The sequence below is a fragment of the Bos indicus genome, chromosome 29 (assembly GCF_029378745.1).
Source record: "Bos indicus isolate NIAB-ARS_2022 breed Sahiwal x Tharparkar chromosome 29, NIAB-ARS_B.indTharparkar_mat_pri_1.0, whole genome shotgun sequence".
NCBI classification, from domain to species: Eukaryota; Metazoa; Chordata; class Mammalia; order Artiodactyla; family Bovidae; genus Bos; species Bos indicus.
Window position 1 is genome coordinate 43,382,214 of NC_091788.1, and position 14,834 is coordinate 43,397,047.

The window sequence follows — 14,834 nt, forward strand, 5'->3', positions numbered from 1 at the left end:
AGGCAGCAGGCACTTCTGAGAGTTCAGCCTGGCAGGAGCTGCTCCATGGGCCCAGCTCTCACCCACAGTCTCCTCTACCTTCTGTCTGAGACTGGGCCACCAGTTGTTCTTGAAGACTTTAAGATCAAGGCTCGTCCTAGACAGGCTTCTCCTTGACAAGCTACCTATAGCTGGGGCTCCAGCAGAATGCCAGGCCCACGACATGGGACCAGGAGACCCATGCTGGGGACACATCACAGCCCAGAGGGGGCTTATCAGGCCAATTAGGGCACAGATCTAGCTGTCTACCCTCTTGCTCACCCCCACCCCACTAGATGAGGGTATTCAGGGGCCTCAGGCCTTGGATCACAGACAAGTCCTGCCCATCCTGAGTCCCCCACCCCACAACCATTTGCTGTAATTCACTGGTTCTTTAAGTCCTCGGGGCACACAGGCTCCCAGGATCCCCCTGTGAAGCACCCCACTTCCCTGATCCCTGCCTCCAACCCCTCCCAGGCCTGGTCACATTGACCTCTTGCCCCTGCCCTTCAACCCCAGCCACTTCTTGCCTCCATCTCCGGGGTGTGGTCCTGCATCCTCAGCTCCTCTGGGGCTTTCCCCTGGGTCCAAGGCCTTGAGGGCATCTCCTGAGGGTGCCCTGCCCTCACCCACAGCCCCCGCACTGCCACACCTGCCCCTTGACGCCCCCTTCTCATGGCCCTGAACACAAGCCTCCATCCCCCACACCATGTCCCCCCTGGGTCCCACAACCCCTACCCTCTCCATAAGACAACACAATATTGCAACCCCACACTGCCTTCCTTCTCCAGCACCCACTTAAGCCAGCCTGGGTTCTGTGGCGGTCAAGTCACACTCAAAATATGGTACCGCGTTTTTCTGAGGTCATTCATCAGTCCAGAAAGGGTCAGGCAAGCTTGCCCCAGTGAGGAGTTAGTGGGGCCTGGAGGAGGGGAGAAACCTTCAGAGACTCCTCACTGCAGAAGTCCAGCTGGGGGCTCCCCAGGTCGCTCTTCCCACTGGGCATCTGGGGTGCGGACTCAGGAAGACTCATGGTGCCTGGAATCCTGGGTCCAGTTCTACTCCAAGGGTGCACACTGGGATGGGGTGCCCCTGGGGGTCTGATAAGGGCCCTAGACAGCCTTTCTCCCCTCCTCCATTTCAGGCAAATGCAGCATTGGGGGAATATTCACAGGAGCATTTATCATAGATACCACTCACCCTCTGCTCCTCAACTGAATTTCAGTGCATGGCAGTCCCCTTACTAAAGGGAATTCCATTCTGGCCAAGGAGATCACAAGCCACTCCCAAGCACCCTCCCCGCCCAGCAAACCCTGGCTCTGGGGGCTGCTGGCCTGGCAAGCCGGACCCTTTCTGCTTTTAGGGCACAGAAGGCCCTTGACTGGAAATCTAGCCAGGAACTCCATTCCCACCCAAGCAAGATCTGCCTACCCCCAAAGAAGCATCTAGAACTGAGGCTGAGAGAGACGAAACAATCGGTTGCCTGAGGCCTCATCCGCCAACCCTGGGTGCCCTGTCCAGGCTGTGACTTTAAGAAGGCCACTAGTCCAGCATTTAATGGGGATTAGAAAAACAGCAGCCCTTCAGTGTGGCCACAGCCCTGCAGGCGCATGGTTTGGCAGATTGTATCTTTGTGCAAAATTGGAAAAAGCCATCCTGTCTTGCTGGTGGACACAGCCCCGCTCCAGGGTTCAGGACACACGGCTTGGCAAGCAGAGCACTGGCGAGATTTCAGCCCTTACTCACCTGTTCCAGCAGAGAACAATCTGTGCAACTGTGTGCAGTGGCCTGAAGGGTGCCACCCCTCCCCATCCGAAATCCCCGCACAGCAAGGGCAAACAAGGGCCAAGGTGGAGCCAAGGTCTGAGACGGTGAGGCGCATTCTGTGTGCACACACGTGCACCCACCCCTTTGAGGGGTCTGTTTCTGTGCACCTGGGCACGTGTCTCTAAGCATGTTGTGCATGTGCGTGCAAACATGAACCTTGATGGATCTGGGCACATGAGCCCACATGGCAGCGAGTCTTAGCGGACGTTTGAGCATGTGAGTGAGTCTGTGCTCTGTACATGGTTTGTACGCGGTTTGTACGTGGTGGTCTGAGCTCATGTGTGCCCGTGTGAATGCATGAATCTGTTCCTGAGGAGATGCGAGCCTACCACCAAGGGTCTGAGCACATGCGGTGTGCCTCTGTGACCACCTCCTTTCCTCGGGCACTGAGACTACATTTCCCAGCATCCCTTGCAAGTAGGTGTGGCCATAGGAGGGAACAGTGGGCAGTGCTAGTACTGGCCCATAAACACTCCAGGATGCGAGTCTTTGCACTCTTTCTCCTTCCAGTGACCTTGCCAACCTCGTGTTGAAATGGAGGAGCCACAGGTTGGAGGACCCTGGGTTCCCCGAACACTCCTGCTAGTCACCCAGGTAGGGCTTCCCCTGAGTGAGAAACTTCCCTTAAAGGACCCACTCAGATTCAGGGATTATATGTTACAGAAACACACATTACCTTCACTAGTACAGACACAGCCCCAAGTGGGTGTCACATTAACAAAAACCTGTGGCCCTCAGGTAACAATCCAAGGAGATGGATTTGGAGGCTGGAAAGATGCAGGACCACATAACGCAGCCGCAGGACAGCTGGCATCTTGGATTAGGACACGCCTGTGCCTGCTGAGCCTGAGGCACTAAGGAAAAGTGCTCAGAAAGTCAGGATGGCAGGGCCGGCTTTCACCTCCTGCATTCAGTAACATGTTACAAAAAAGAGACATCGTTAGACAAGAACTGGTGGGTTCGCAACAGAGATGAAGGGACCAGAGAGAGCCCAGAATATGAGGCCTGCAAATGCCAGAAGAGCCGCTGCCCCCCAACCCCAAATCTTAAGAGAGAAGAATGGAGACGGCTTTCAGGGACAGTGGCCCAGTGACACTTCCGCTTGAATAACAGGGTTCAGCCTGGCTTCTAGGATCAGACTAAGGATGCGGTTCCCCACCAATTGTTCCCAATGCCCTCAAGATAGTCACCGCTAAATTAAGAGAGAAGACAGAGAAACAAGGAGATAAACAGGCTTGAGAATGATGCCTAGGAGAGAAGTCTGAGTGTGGGTCCGTTGACTGAGCCTCAAAACCACCTTTGGGCCCCCAAATATGCACAGGAAGTGGACTGTCAAGGCTGTGGGGCCTCCAAGGAGGATGCTTTCGCAACACCCACCCAGAGATGGCCATGAAGGATAAAGGACTGGGAGGGACCTGCCAGAGGGCAGCACCAGGGCTCCAGACAAAGGAGAGGAAAGTTTCTCCAGACAGCAGAACATGGTATCAGGGGTAACATCCCCACCCCTGAGGGCAGAGCCTCGAGCTGCCTGCTGGCTGGATCTCCCAATACTAGGAGCTACAAGCTGCTGTGTGCCCTCCATCCTTTCCTTTGGATGCAGGGTTTTATGGTGGTGGTTGTCTCTGGTGTTATGGGTGTGTGGTCAATGAGATCAATTATCCTTTTAGTTAATGGGTATCCAGACCACATATGGGTACCCAGGAGCTAAGTCTGAACCCTATGGAGAGGGTCCATCTTGCAGACATACTCCCCTCTGAGAAGACTGTTCTAATCAAGTTGCAGGGAGGGGGGCTTTGGGTGTCCCCCTTGGGGGTGGGTGGGTGTGTTCAGTGGGCGGGAGAGAGTGGAATGCATCATTTGTGACCCAAAGCCCAGACTGTGGCAGATAAATGGCTAGCTGGTCACCAAATCTGTTTTTGCTTCCTCCTGTGAGCACAGCAGGGCCATGCCTCCCAGCCTTCCTGGAAGCTAGGCTGTGCCACGGGGACGGTGCTCTGGTGGGCAGCATCAGCAGGACCCACACGCCCCTCTCCCTCCCAGGCCTGGCCCATAAACCCTCCCCTTGTGCCCCTCCCCATTCATCCCCTTCCACCACAACTAGGGAAGTCACGGTGCAACTTCAAGGTGGACCGAGACTGACTCTGAATCAGCGCTTGGAAAACAGCTGCTCACCCATCAGGAACAGTGTTTACGTGAAGGAGAAGTCAATTTCTGTGTGTTAAACCCTGGTGTTGAGAGCTTGTTTGTTGTAACAACTAGCGTTATCTTAAGACAGGCTAGAATCTGAACACATCTGTGCCTCTGATTCTGAGCTAGATGTGTGGGTCTGAGCAAATGGGTCAATGCCTGTGGAACTGAGCATGTGTACGCCTCTGAGGCCCTGTGTGCACATGCACGGGAGCAGAGCCTTGGAAGGGATGCACATATGTGGGCTACGTGCATGAGGCGGCTTCTCTGGGTCTGAACGTGGGGGTTTATGTGAAGCCGAGTACACATGTATGTGCGGGTCCCTGTGGTCTGTGTGCTCACATGGTGAACAGGAAGCCAGGCATTGTACTGCGTCTGAAGATGTGTGACTGGCCAGAGGGTCCACGGATATGTAGGTGTCCTTCTGTGTGTAGCTGCGTGTGTATCTCTGAGTGTATGAGTGAGTGTATGAGCAGCTGTGAGCGCCCACGTGGGTCAGTGTTGACCTGACTCTGTGTGTGCACGTGTGTGTACACCACTGTGGGACTGAGTACGCATACGCATGCCTTGAGGGCTCTGAGCACATGTGTGTGTCCGAGCTCAAGGGCCCGCAGGTGAGAATGAGCTGAGATGGGCCTTGAGGAACTCCTCTCCCAGGTGGTGGGGGAGGGGTGCAGGTCTGTGGGGCTGGAGAAACGTGTGTCTGTGCGTGAACCCCTGGGTCTGTGCACACACAGCTTGCCTGAGGATGTGCACACACACACGTTCAGGGGTCTCAAATGAGCACACACGTGGTACACGAGGACATGCCTTTGAGGATGTGTGCATCTTAGTGATCGTGAACAGATGTGCAAGTGACAGGCTGAGCCTGAGTGTTTGCATGTGTGGAGCTGTGACACTCGTGCACCTCTGTGAGCCTGGGGCAGACATGGACATCCCTGAATTCACATGCCTGTGTGTGCACACGTGCGCCTGCACCTCAGAAAGTTTGCTCACGTGGTGTGTGTGCCTACTCAGAACACGCACATACACATCTGTGAACATCTGCAAGTCAGAGCTCACACAGAGGATTCTGTGACCTGAGCACATGAGTGAACATGTCTGTGACACAGGTGGATTTGTATACGTGTGTGTGCCTCTACGAGCTGAGTGTGGATGTGGAATTCTGAGAGTCTCAGATTCGTATACGCATGGGCCTTAAGGGTCTGAGCACACGGGCATATGTCTCATGAATGCCTAAAATATGCAAGCTTCTGAGCACGTGCATGTGATTCTGAACATCTGGTCTACCCCTCAATAGATATGCACATGCACACTTCAGTGGGGCTGTGAGTGCATGGATGTGCAGCTCTGAGCACCCACGGCTGCCTTTGTGGGTTAAAGACATGCTGCATGGCACCCTCGTGCAGTTGGGCTCATGTGTGAGTGTGAAAGCTGTGGGTCTGAGCAGGCAGACACCTATGAACCCGCATCTAGGTGTGGAGCCCTAAGCACACACATACAGGACTGGGGCTCTGAACATATGTGTGTGCTTCTGTGAAACTGTGTACATCTGTGGGGGGTTGTCTGTGTGTGCCAGACTTCTGGCGCTCTGAATACAAGCACGTCCGTTTAGATCTAAGCACATGCATGCCTCTTTTAGCCTGGGCACAAATGGCATGTGCCCTTTAGGCTTGAACATATGTGGACCTGTGGAAGTGGACATGAATGAGCTTGCCAGTAGGTCTATAAATGTGTGTGCCAGGATGTGGGCGTGCCTCTGGTCAGACACATGTGTGCATGTAGCTGGGTCCCTCTGTGGGTCTGAGCCTGTGCATGCGCTTCTGTGCGTCTCAGGGGCGAGATCCCTACAGGCCAGGCCCATAACACAGGGTGTGGGTCAGGCCAGCTAAGACAGCGGGGCGTGTTGGGTCACAGTGCCTGCTATGCAGGACATGGTTTCCTAAAGGCACTCCCCCTAGAAAGAATCTGAACACTGCGTCCATCAACACAACGCCCTTCTTTGGCTGGGCGGCACCCTCACTAAAGTGACTGTCAGATGATGGGTTCTCCAAGCTGGGGTGCCTGGGGAGGGAGAATGGGGTCTGGGCTCTGTGGAGGGGCCCAAGTCGATGGAAGGTGAGGAACATATCAGAGATGACCTGAGGCTTCACACCTGGAGCCCAGGGAGGAGGATCCGGCAGGTGAGAGAGGTGCAAAGAGCCTGGGGCCAGCCCCTGAGTAGCTGCTGTCTCTAGCCAGGCTGCTTCCATCTCTGACACTGACCTTGGAGACCAAGGAGGCCTGGTGTCTGCTGAAGAAAAAGCCTCCACACTGGGGGCACAAGAGGGGTTCTGGCCCGAGCCCCTCCCCCTCCAGGTGGGAGGTGTCATGGTCTAGAGACCCCAGAGTCATCTTGGCCCTTGTCTGGCCTCCCATCAAGATGAAAATCCAATTTAAACATTTCAGAGCAGCGTGAATGTGGAGGTGCAAACACATGCGATGCACATCTCAAGATGGGTTCCGTGGGTTTTCTCTGGATGCTCAGCATGCCCTCTGCCCACTGGCCCTCTTATTTTTAAAGGCTGGCCCACCAGACTCTCCTCATCCCCCAGCCTCCATTCCTCCTCCGCCCTCCATAGTCCCCTCACAGACTTGACCCTTTGATGCAGGGAAGGCAACTAACCTGCCCACTCAGCTCTGCCTCAATCCCTGGTCCCAACACAGCCTAAAAGCGCCCAGCCACCTGCACACACGCTCAGCGTCACAGCCAGGCCCCTGACGAGATCCTGGGTGGGGTTGGGAGGCCCGAGCCTCAGTGGACAGTGCATGGCCCCAGGATGGCCCTGTCTGTTGCTGTAGGATGGCCATCTGCAGGGCCCAGGGAAAGCAGAGACTTCTCCACTCGCCCCGGCAGTTCACATCCCCAAGTGTGCAAACGTGTGGTGGGGCCAAGCAGTGCCTTTTTCTCGTGACCACACAGCCTTTTCCCCAGAGTCCCATCCCAGGGCTCCCATGGGACCCTGCAGCACAGCCCCTCCTGCAGGCCTGAGTGGGAAGTTCTGTGTCCACCTACAGGAAACCCCTTCAGTGACTAGTCTGGGGAAAAGTGGGGTGCGAGGAGGGTGCTATGTCAAAGGTGCCAGAGTCCCACAGCTTCCCAAAGCAACAGTGGGTGTGAGGGTGCATCCCTGAGCCAAGATCACTAGAGAGACGGGGGAGCCCCCCAAAGCAGAGCTTCCCATAGTGGAGGGCATCTGTCCAGAAAGCACTGTTCTGGCTATGGGTGTGAAGGCCTTTCCAGCCCAGTAACCAGAGGCTTCCCGAAGTCCCTCAGGGCCCAAGACTGCCAGAACAAACCCCTCACTCTAGCCTACTGAGGGACACAGGGCGGTCAGGCATTAGCCTCTGGGCCTGGTGGGCTGCGCCCCAGAAATCCCTCACCCTTGGTCTCTGCGCCAAGGCTCCAGGGTCTTCTGGCTCTGCCCCCACTCCTTCCATTGAATGGCCACATTCAGTCTTCTTCCATGCCTGCTGCAGCCCACCCTCAGCTTGAGTGGCTCTCCTGTGGCTGGCAGACCCCCCAGGCTCTCCCCCAGGCCAGATTCACAGGCTCTGCCCAGGTCACACTGCCCACCTCAGCTGACCCTTTCACCCCCTCCCCCGACCCCAACCCTGCAGGCACCTGCCCCAACCTCCAGCTTCCAGTACCAACAGCCCAGCCATCAAGTATTGCAAAGTAATGGGGAGAAGTCTCTGCAAAACCCAAGCAAGAGATGAAGCCCCCGGGGGCTCAACCAGGCCACCACCAAGGCCCACGTGCTCCCAGGGGAAACGTGGCCACATTCAGTCTCCTTCCATTCCTGCTGCCGGCCTCAGCTCCTCCCAGCTGCCACCCACCTGCACACGTGCACCCACTGTGCTGCTCCACACCCCACACTTCTCAGCTGGCACCCAAGCCCACCCCTGCTTTGCCAATCTGGTCTCTCTCTGTGGGACTGCACCCTTCTCTCCAGCTAGAAGCATAAAGCAGAGGCCTGGAATGCCTCCTCCAGGAAGCCTTCCCTCCCAGCTCTGCTCTCCTCCCAGAGCAGCTCCCCAGGCCCAATCTCCCTGGGGACCTAATGCCTGGCTGGGGCACCTCCCACCTAACTGCCCCAGCTTGGCCAGGGAGCCCCGGGATTGTCTGGCCACCTCCCTGAGACTGGGAGTGAGGAGGGTGCAGGAGCCAGCAGAGACCTCCTCTTTTAGTGACCAAGAGAACCCTAGACCTCAAGGACTGATGGGAATTGCAGTTCTGAACCCAAGAGCTGATGGGAATTGTAGTTCCTAGGCCTGCATTCCCCATCCCCATACTCCATCCCCCAACACCCCACAAGGACTCATGGGACCTGAAGTTACTCTTCTTTCTAGGGTAAATTCTCCCTCTTTCCCTCCTGGCATCCCTTGGCCTTCAATCTTAAGACCCCAAGCTAAGGACCTCACTACACTACCTCTGAGGGCTGGGGCACCAAAAGGCCAAAAACTGCCTCACCAGGGAGTACCCATGGGGCCTGGTGGCAGTGGCAGGGAGAGGAAGCTATCAGGAAAAGTTAAGGCCTGGCAAAGGCCTCTGGGGGGCTTGGGCTGGGGGCAGGACAGTCGCCCCCCTCCCCTCAGCGTCACAGTGGGCCCGGGGCAGGGGAGGGGGGAAAGGCACTCACCAGTACTGGGTTCACACTCCTCCAGGTCCTCGTCATCACTCGGGCACTCAGCCGAGGCCACCAGGAGGTCATCTGTGTTCTGGGGGGCGAGAGGAGGGTGGGGGGAAAGAGGAGGATTCCAGGGCAGGTCAGCAGGCCCCACAGCCACCTCCTGAGTTGTGGGACAGGATTGGGGGTGGGCCCTGGGCAGAGACACCTGGTCTACACCCCAGCTCTCTCATAGTTTGCTGGGTGACCCAGGGGCCTCCACCTCCCCATGCAAAGTGAGACTGAACAGCCCTGTCCTGCAGCAGCTCCCGTGCTCCTGGGGATCAATGAAACAGCACATGTTGTGCCTTTTATTTCTGGGAAGCTGGGGGGACTCAAGCCAGACCTGTGGCTGCCAGACCAGAGCAAGGGGCTCCAGGGGCAGCAGGGAGGTGAGGCACGGGGGCCTCTGGAGGCCGGCATGGGCAGAGCAGGGCCTGGGGGGTTTCTCAGTTCCAGCCTCACCACCCCACCATTCTCATCTCTCTTTCAACCCCCTTCCTGGAGCCCGGGAACCAGGCTGCACACAATAATTAGGGCTGTGGTTGCCATGACAACAGGAGTCGACTTTGTCAGCATTTTCTCTCCTCCTGATTGCAAAGAAAGAGAATCCCCAAGATGAGTGAGTGTAAGGGGAGGGGGGACACACAGGGGGTGACAGGGAAGAAACCCAAGGAGGGAAACCCAGACTCCAAGCAGGAAGGAAATTAAAGACTTCGGGTGGAGGCAGAAGGCCAGGCCGAAGGCCAAGGATGGGAGGAGTCTGGGCTGGGTAAGGGGTGAACTGGTCACATCCCGCTTCTTCCCCACCCCCTGATCTCAGGACTCTGCAGCCCTCACCAAAGGACAAGGTGGGGACTGGAAGACTACTTCTGCTTCTCCGCCGGCCTGCAGGCTCCACCACACAGCTGTGACCCTTAGAGCCCCACCCCTCTCTCCTGCCTAGACGGTCTGCCCATCACCTCACACTGAGACTGGATGCCCTTCTTGCCATCAGGCATTGAGCATGGCCAGTGCCCAAACTTGGCCAGAGCCACGCCTTTTTCCCAGGGCTCCCAGCTCCCTGGGGTAAGGCCCAGCATTCAGGTCCCCTCAATTTTCTTGGCTCTAAAGGCAGAAGGGAAAGGGGTTCAGGCTTGACTCTCTTCCCTGGACAAGGATGTCAGCCAGATCCAGGTCCCTCCCGCACAGACTGACAGGGATGAGGGTATGGGAGCTCAGAGAGCCCAGCCCTCATTTACAGAAACGGAAGGCAGGCTGGTGGTGGAGGTAGGATCTGTCCCCGTGACTGACCCAGACCCTCCCTCACCCAGGATGACAGAGGTCCCGCCAGGCCCAGAGGCCCGCAGCCATGGGCGATGGGGAACAGGAGTGGCTTGGGCAGGGAGCAAGGTCCCTAAGCAAGATCCAGTGTGCCAGGTGCGAGCCGCCACCCTCAGGCCACAGCAACAGCTAGAAAACTCAGCTGCACCTGGGCTGCCTTGGTGAGTCACATACGCTCAATCAGCTTTGGCCACCAGGAAAGTCAGGACTCTCCTGTCCCAGCAGAGCCTCATTCTCAGATACAGCCCCCTCGGGTGCTCCCCTGGGTGCAAGAGGAGATAAACTCAAACCTGACCCGGGGAGGGTATAGCAGGTGGGGCAGGCCGGGGGCAGGGAGGTAAAGCACCAGGGGACTGTCTGCACCTGCCTGGCTCTGACCCACAGGCACGGAGGACACTAAGGCCTGCTACACAGTGGCGTCTACTCAAGGTCACACGGAGAGGGCTTGTGACGGGAGCGGGCCGGCAGTCCCACCACAAGGACACCGGCTATCAGGAGAGGCTGCCCCGGCCTCCACCAGCTTCTGGAGAAGGGCTGCCACCACCAGGTGAGCCGCTGACACCTCCAGGGCTGTCGTCTCTGTGCCCTGCCCAGAGCGGTGCCATCCTGGCTCCCTCTGTCTTCCCCTCGATGCCCACACAACACCGAGTATGGCCTTCAATACTAGGCAGGTAGCAGGGGTCATTCCATCCCGCAGGCCAATGTGGTCTCTCTTGGGCTTCACCCGTCTCTCCAGGTAGAAGCATCAAGCAGAGGCCTGGAATGCCTCCTCCAGGAAGCCTTCCTTCCCAGCTCTGCTCTCCCCCTATAGCAGCGCCTCTCTCATAGGCTGGGGGTGGTCTTCCCTGGTCTAGCTAGGGTACCCAACTTCCCCTCAACTCTGGGAATGGCCCCCCTAGAAAGAGTGGTCACCTCTACATCTACGACATCCCTGGTTCCCAGGGTGACAAGCGCTTCAAGAAAGGAGACCTTGCCAGGTCCATCTAAACCACCGTCCCCTCAGAGCTTCCCAGGCGCTGGGGTTGCTAGGCAGACATCAGCCCTACTCCCACCTGAACCCCCATCCCTCATCCACCCACTGAAGGGGCCCTCACCTGGGTAGTGCTGTCCCTCAGCGTGGGGGAGCGGCCCCGGCGCGTGGTGGTGGTGGCCATGGTGGTGGTGGTCTCCATGATGGTGGTGGCCATGTCGGCCAGCAGGGTGGTGGCCGTGGTCTCCGCGCTGAGCAGCACGGACGGCCCCTCCCCCACCAGGCGCAGGTGGCCCTCGGTCCGCACGTTGGGGTCGCTCTCGGCGGCCAGCGCCAGCACCTTGAGCCCATTGTAGTAGAGGCCGGACACCTGGCCCTGGAAGGGGCGGCCCTGATCCCGGCCCCCGATCTTGATGGCAGCCTGGCTGTTGAAGATGGTCAGCTGGCGGCCTGGGGGGTGGGGAGGGGCAGGGGTGACAGACAGAGAGGGGACAGGCAGTAGGGGGGACCAGAAAGGGAGGGGCGGTGCCCAAGGTGGGGAAAGGGGTGGAGGTGGAAACCAGCAAGTAGGGGTTGGGTGGGGATGGAGAAATGAGGAAGGGGCAGACACCAAAGGGAAAGTCCTCGTCAGCCACTAGCCCAGTCCAGGCAGCAGGGACCCTGGAGGGGAAGGAGCCCCAGGGCACACACGGGCCAGGAAAGGGGGCCCAGCTCCCCCCTCTCCCCGCCATGCTCATGCCTCTGGCCTTCCCATCCCCCCTCCTCTCTTGCTGTGGGGGCATCGCCCCCTTCTTTCCCTTCAGTTGGATCCCCATCTTCTCTCTCTGCTCCCCACCAACTTCCCACACCCGTGTCCAGCCCCAAGCCACGGAACCCTCGGAAGCAGCAGACAGAGGAGACAAAAAGGCAGAAACGGAGGAGGCGACTGCCAGGCCACGTGGTCAGTGCGTGTCAGGGCAGGGATGGAGGTGAGGCCTGGGTGGACAGTGCGTGGGAGGAGGGCCAGCATGCATGAGCCTAGGAGCAGCCACGTGGACCACACTCCGTCCTCCCAGCCACCACCAGGCCCTCAGACCTCTGACCAGGCCCCCCTCTCCCCTCCTCCCCTGAGGCTCAGCCACAGCCTGGGGGTCACGCCCTGGAGAGCAGAGTCCTTCCTCCCCGCCAGGGTATGCAAGCACAGAGATGGAAAATGTTAAAGGGACCTTGCTTCGCTCGCTGACAGCCAAAAAAACCACTCCAGCTCCAACCTCGCTCCTCACTCAGCAGTTACACCTCAGAATTCCCACCTGGGTGGGCTTTGGTTGTTCTGTTTGGTTTTAGTGGATCTGGGGGTCAGTTTAACCCTCTGAGTTTGTTGCTTTGGTTTGGTTTTTAGAAAAGATATTTATTATGTTTAAGTTTAGATTTAACTTTGGTTTTGATGTTGCTTATTTTGTGGGGGAGGCGGGCAGAGGCAGTACTAGGTTGCCCCCTGCTCCCCTGGACCTTCAGCTGCTGGCGCTGGGGGTTTAAGGCCTGGCTTAGCCCTCGTTAGCCTCTGGTTAGTGCCTCGTTACAGATCTGGTTTAGAGTTAGGTGCCTATAAGCCCTGCCCTGAAACCTGGGCTGAGGACAGTCCAACTTGTGAAACCCACACTCTTGGAAACACAGGTTCCCCGGAACACCCAGACCTCTGGAGCCCCCAGCCATCTGTCTGGCCTCTGGCCAATGATTGGCCACAGATGTGTCTGCTCAGGCCCTCTGCTCAGCCTCTTCTCCTCCTCCAGCACTCCCTCTGCCCAGCACCTCCCTCAGCCTTGGAGCAGGGCCATCATCTTCCAGAGGGGGCAGCCAGAGCCCACAGAAGCTGAGAACTAGTGACTGGCAGCTAGACATGGGCCCTGGAGAGGCCTTGAGGATCAGTGTCCAGTTTACACCCGCATGTGAGAATTAGGAGAAAAACAAAGGGGAGAAGGTTCACAGTGGTCAAATGAGTTTGGAAAACAAACATTTCATAATTAAACAAGAGGTTTCTCTCTCGCAGGACTTCTCAGAGCCTTTATTAAAATGCATGTTCATACGCCTCTCCATGAGGAAGAAACGGGATTCCGATTTCTCAAGCTCATCTTACCACATCTCTCTCTCTCTTTCTTCTTCTTTTTTTTTAACCACAAATCTCTTTATTGTGAAGCATCTCATGGGACTTATGCTTCACAGGATACATTTTGGAACTGGAAAAATGGATTCACTCAATAAATATTTATTGAGAACCTACCACATGCTAGGTGCTGACGGGTTCCCCGGTAAAGGAATCTCTCCAAGAATGCCCAGCTTTAGTTCTCCAATACTTTCCTGCTCCTCATTTCATCTCATCCTCGTGTGAGGCAGGCTGAGCAGGAATCACTGTCCCTGCTCCCCGAGGAGGGAGCTGATGCCTTGACCAAGGCCATGCCATGCTCTGGGAAATACTAGAGAACATGGCCAACCCTGCACTTTCTGGAAGAGGAACCAGAGGCCTAAAGAGAAGGTGCAACCCTGCAGGCGCAAAGCAGAACTGGGATTCCAAACCACCGGCAGGAGTTCTTCCTTCAGCTGGACCACAAGTCCCGCCCCCCAGGCCCTCTCCCTGGCCTGTCCAACTCTCCCTACCCTTGGGGTCACAAGTTGTCCCAGCCTCAGCCCAAGCTGCTCCCTTGGCCTCTCTGATTCCGGGAGAGGGAGGTGGGTAATGGGGAGGAAGCCACATAGGTGAGCCAACTAGGCCCCTGGGGCCCCACCCACCATGAACTCCTCAAAGGGTTAAAGTTCACCCCGCTGGAGAGAGCAGCCCAGTGTGGCTGGGGGCTGTAGGTTTTAGCGATGTCTGTTACAGTCCCTTTAACTTTTTGTCCTGCTACGGATTTATCACATCTGGTTATCAGCATGTTTAGTCCCCGCTGGCCTTGTGGGGGCTGGAAGGGACATTGGGGGTTTTAGTTGGGGCCGGCCCCAGTGGACATTTAAAAGCACAGTTATCAGCTGGTTAGGTGGAGGTTTAACAGCGCTACTTCCCCCCTAGAGTTTAGCCTTAGAGGTACAGAGCTCGCCCCCTCTCCAAAGGGAATGGGATGGCTTTGCCCTTGGCCCCAACTTCCCTTGGTGACAAGTGGCCTTCTCCCTCCTCCCTCACACCCAGCAGCGCCTCTTAGCCAGCTGTTCTGTCTTCCTCATCAGCTCAGCGGGCACAGAAATCCTCCTGGGATGCCACCTCTCCCCCACCTCCTAGTCTCCCCCCAACCTCCACTGCGTCTGAGACCTTCTAGACCCAGGTGGGCCCCTTCCAGAGACAGTGGCCGCACAGACACTCTTCATCTTTCCAGTGGGATCTGAAGCACCCCAATCCTCCCTTTTCTCCTCAGATGAGCCCCGTGAGGTCTTCCTATCCCTCCTTGGGATCCTAGGACCACTGCCCTCTGCTTCCCAAAGCCATCTGCTGCCCAGCGTGCTGTGGTCCTCAGCTGGCCCTCGACTAAACCTCTGAGCCAACAGGGCAGCCCCCTCCCCACCTACACTTCCCCCTGCCTTCCTGGAGGGGTTCGGCATCTCCTCGATGACCCTAGTCCCATCACAGGTTTAGGAAGAGACCAAGCTCTCCCACTTCTAGGAAAAGCCCCACCCCTGCCCCAACCACCCCTCTAGAAGCCACAGACCCTTGACCCCAGAGAGGAAGGGAGCACCCTGGCCGGACAATTGTCCTCTCACTAGGGGGTGGGTGATGGGGAAGGCTCGGATGGGGAAAGAGAGAGCTCTGCACCTTTAAGATAGTGTTTTTAAAGTTA

At 57.2% G+C, this 14,834-nt stretch overlaps 1 protein-coding gene across 18 annotated transcripts in view; it reads right to left on the bottom strand.

Annotated features, from left to right (window-relative positions):
• NRXN2 (neurexin 2) overlaps positions 1 to 14,834 on the bottom strand; it is a 110,206-nt gene that overhangs the window by 4,804 nt on the left and 90,568 nt on the right. For all 18 annotated transcript variants that reach the window (XM_070783017.1, XM_070783026.1, XM_070783019.1 and 15 more), the window contains 2 exons: positions 11,159 to 11,484; positions 8,715 to 8,793 (listed from right to left, as the gene is read on the bottom strand). In XM_070783017.1, coding sequence (XP_070639118.1) covers positions 8,715 to 8,793; positions 11,159 to 11,484 — 405 coding nt within the window. The remainder of the gene's footprint in view (positions 1 to 8,714; positions 8,794 to 11,158; positions 11,485 to 14,834) is intronic.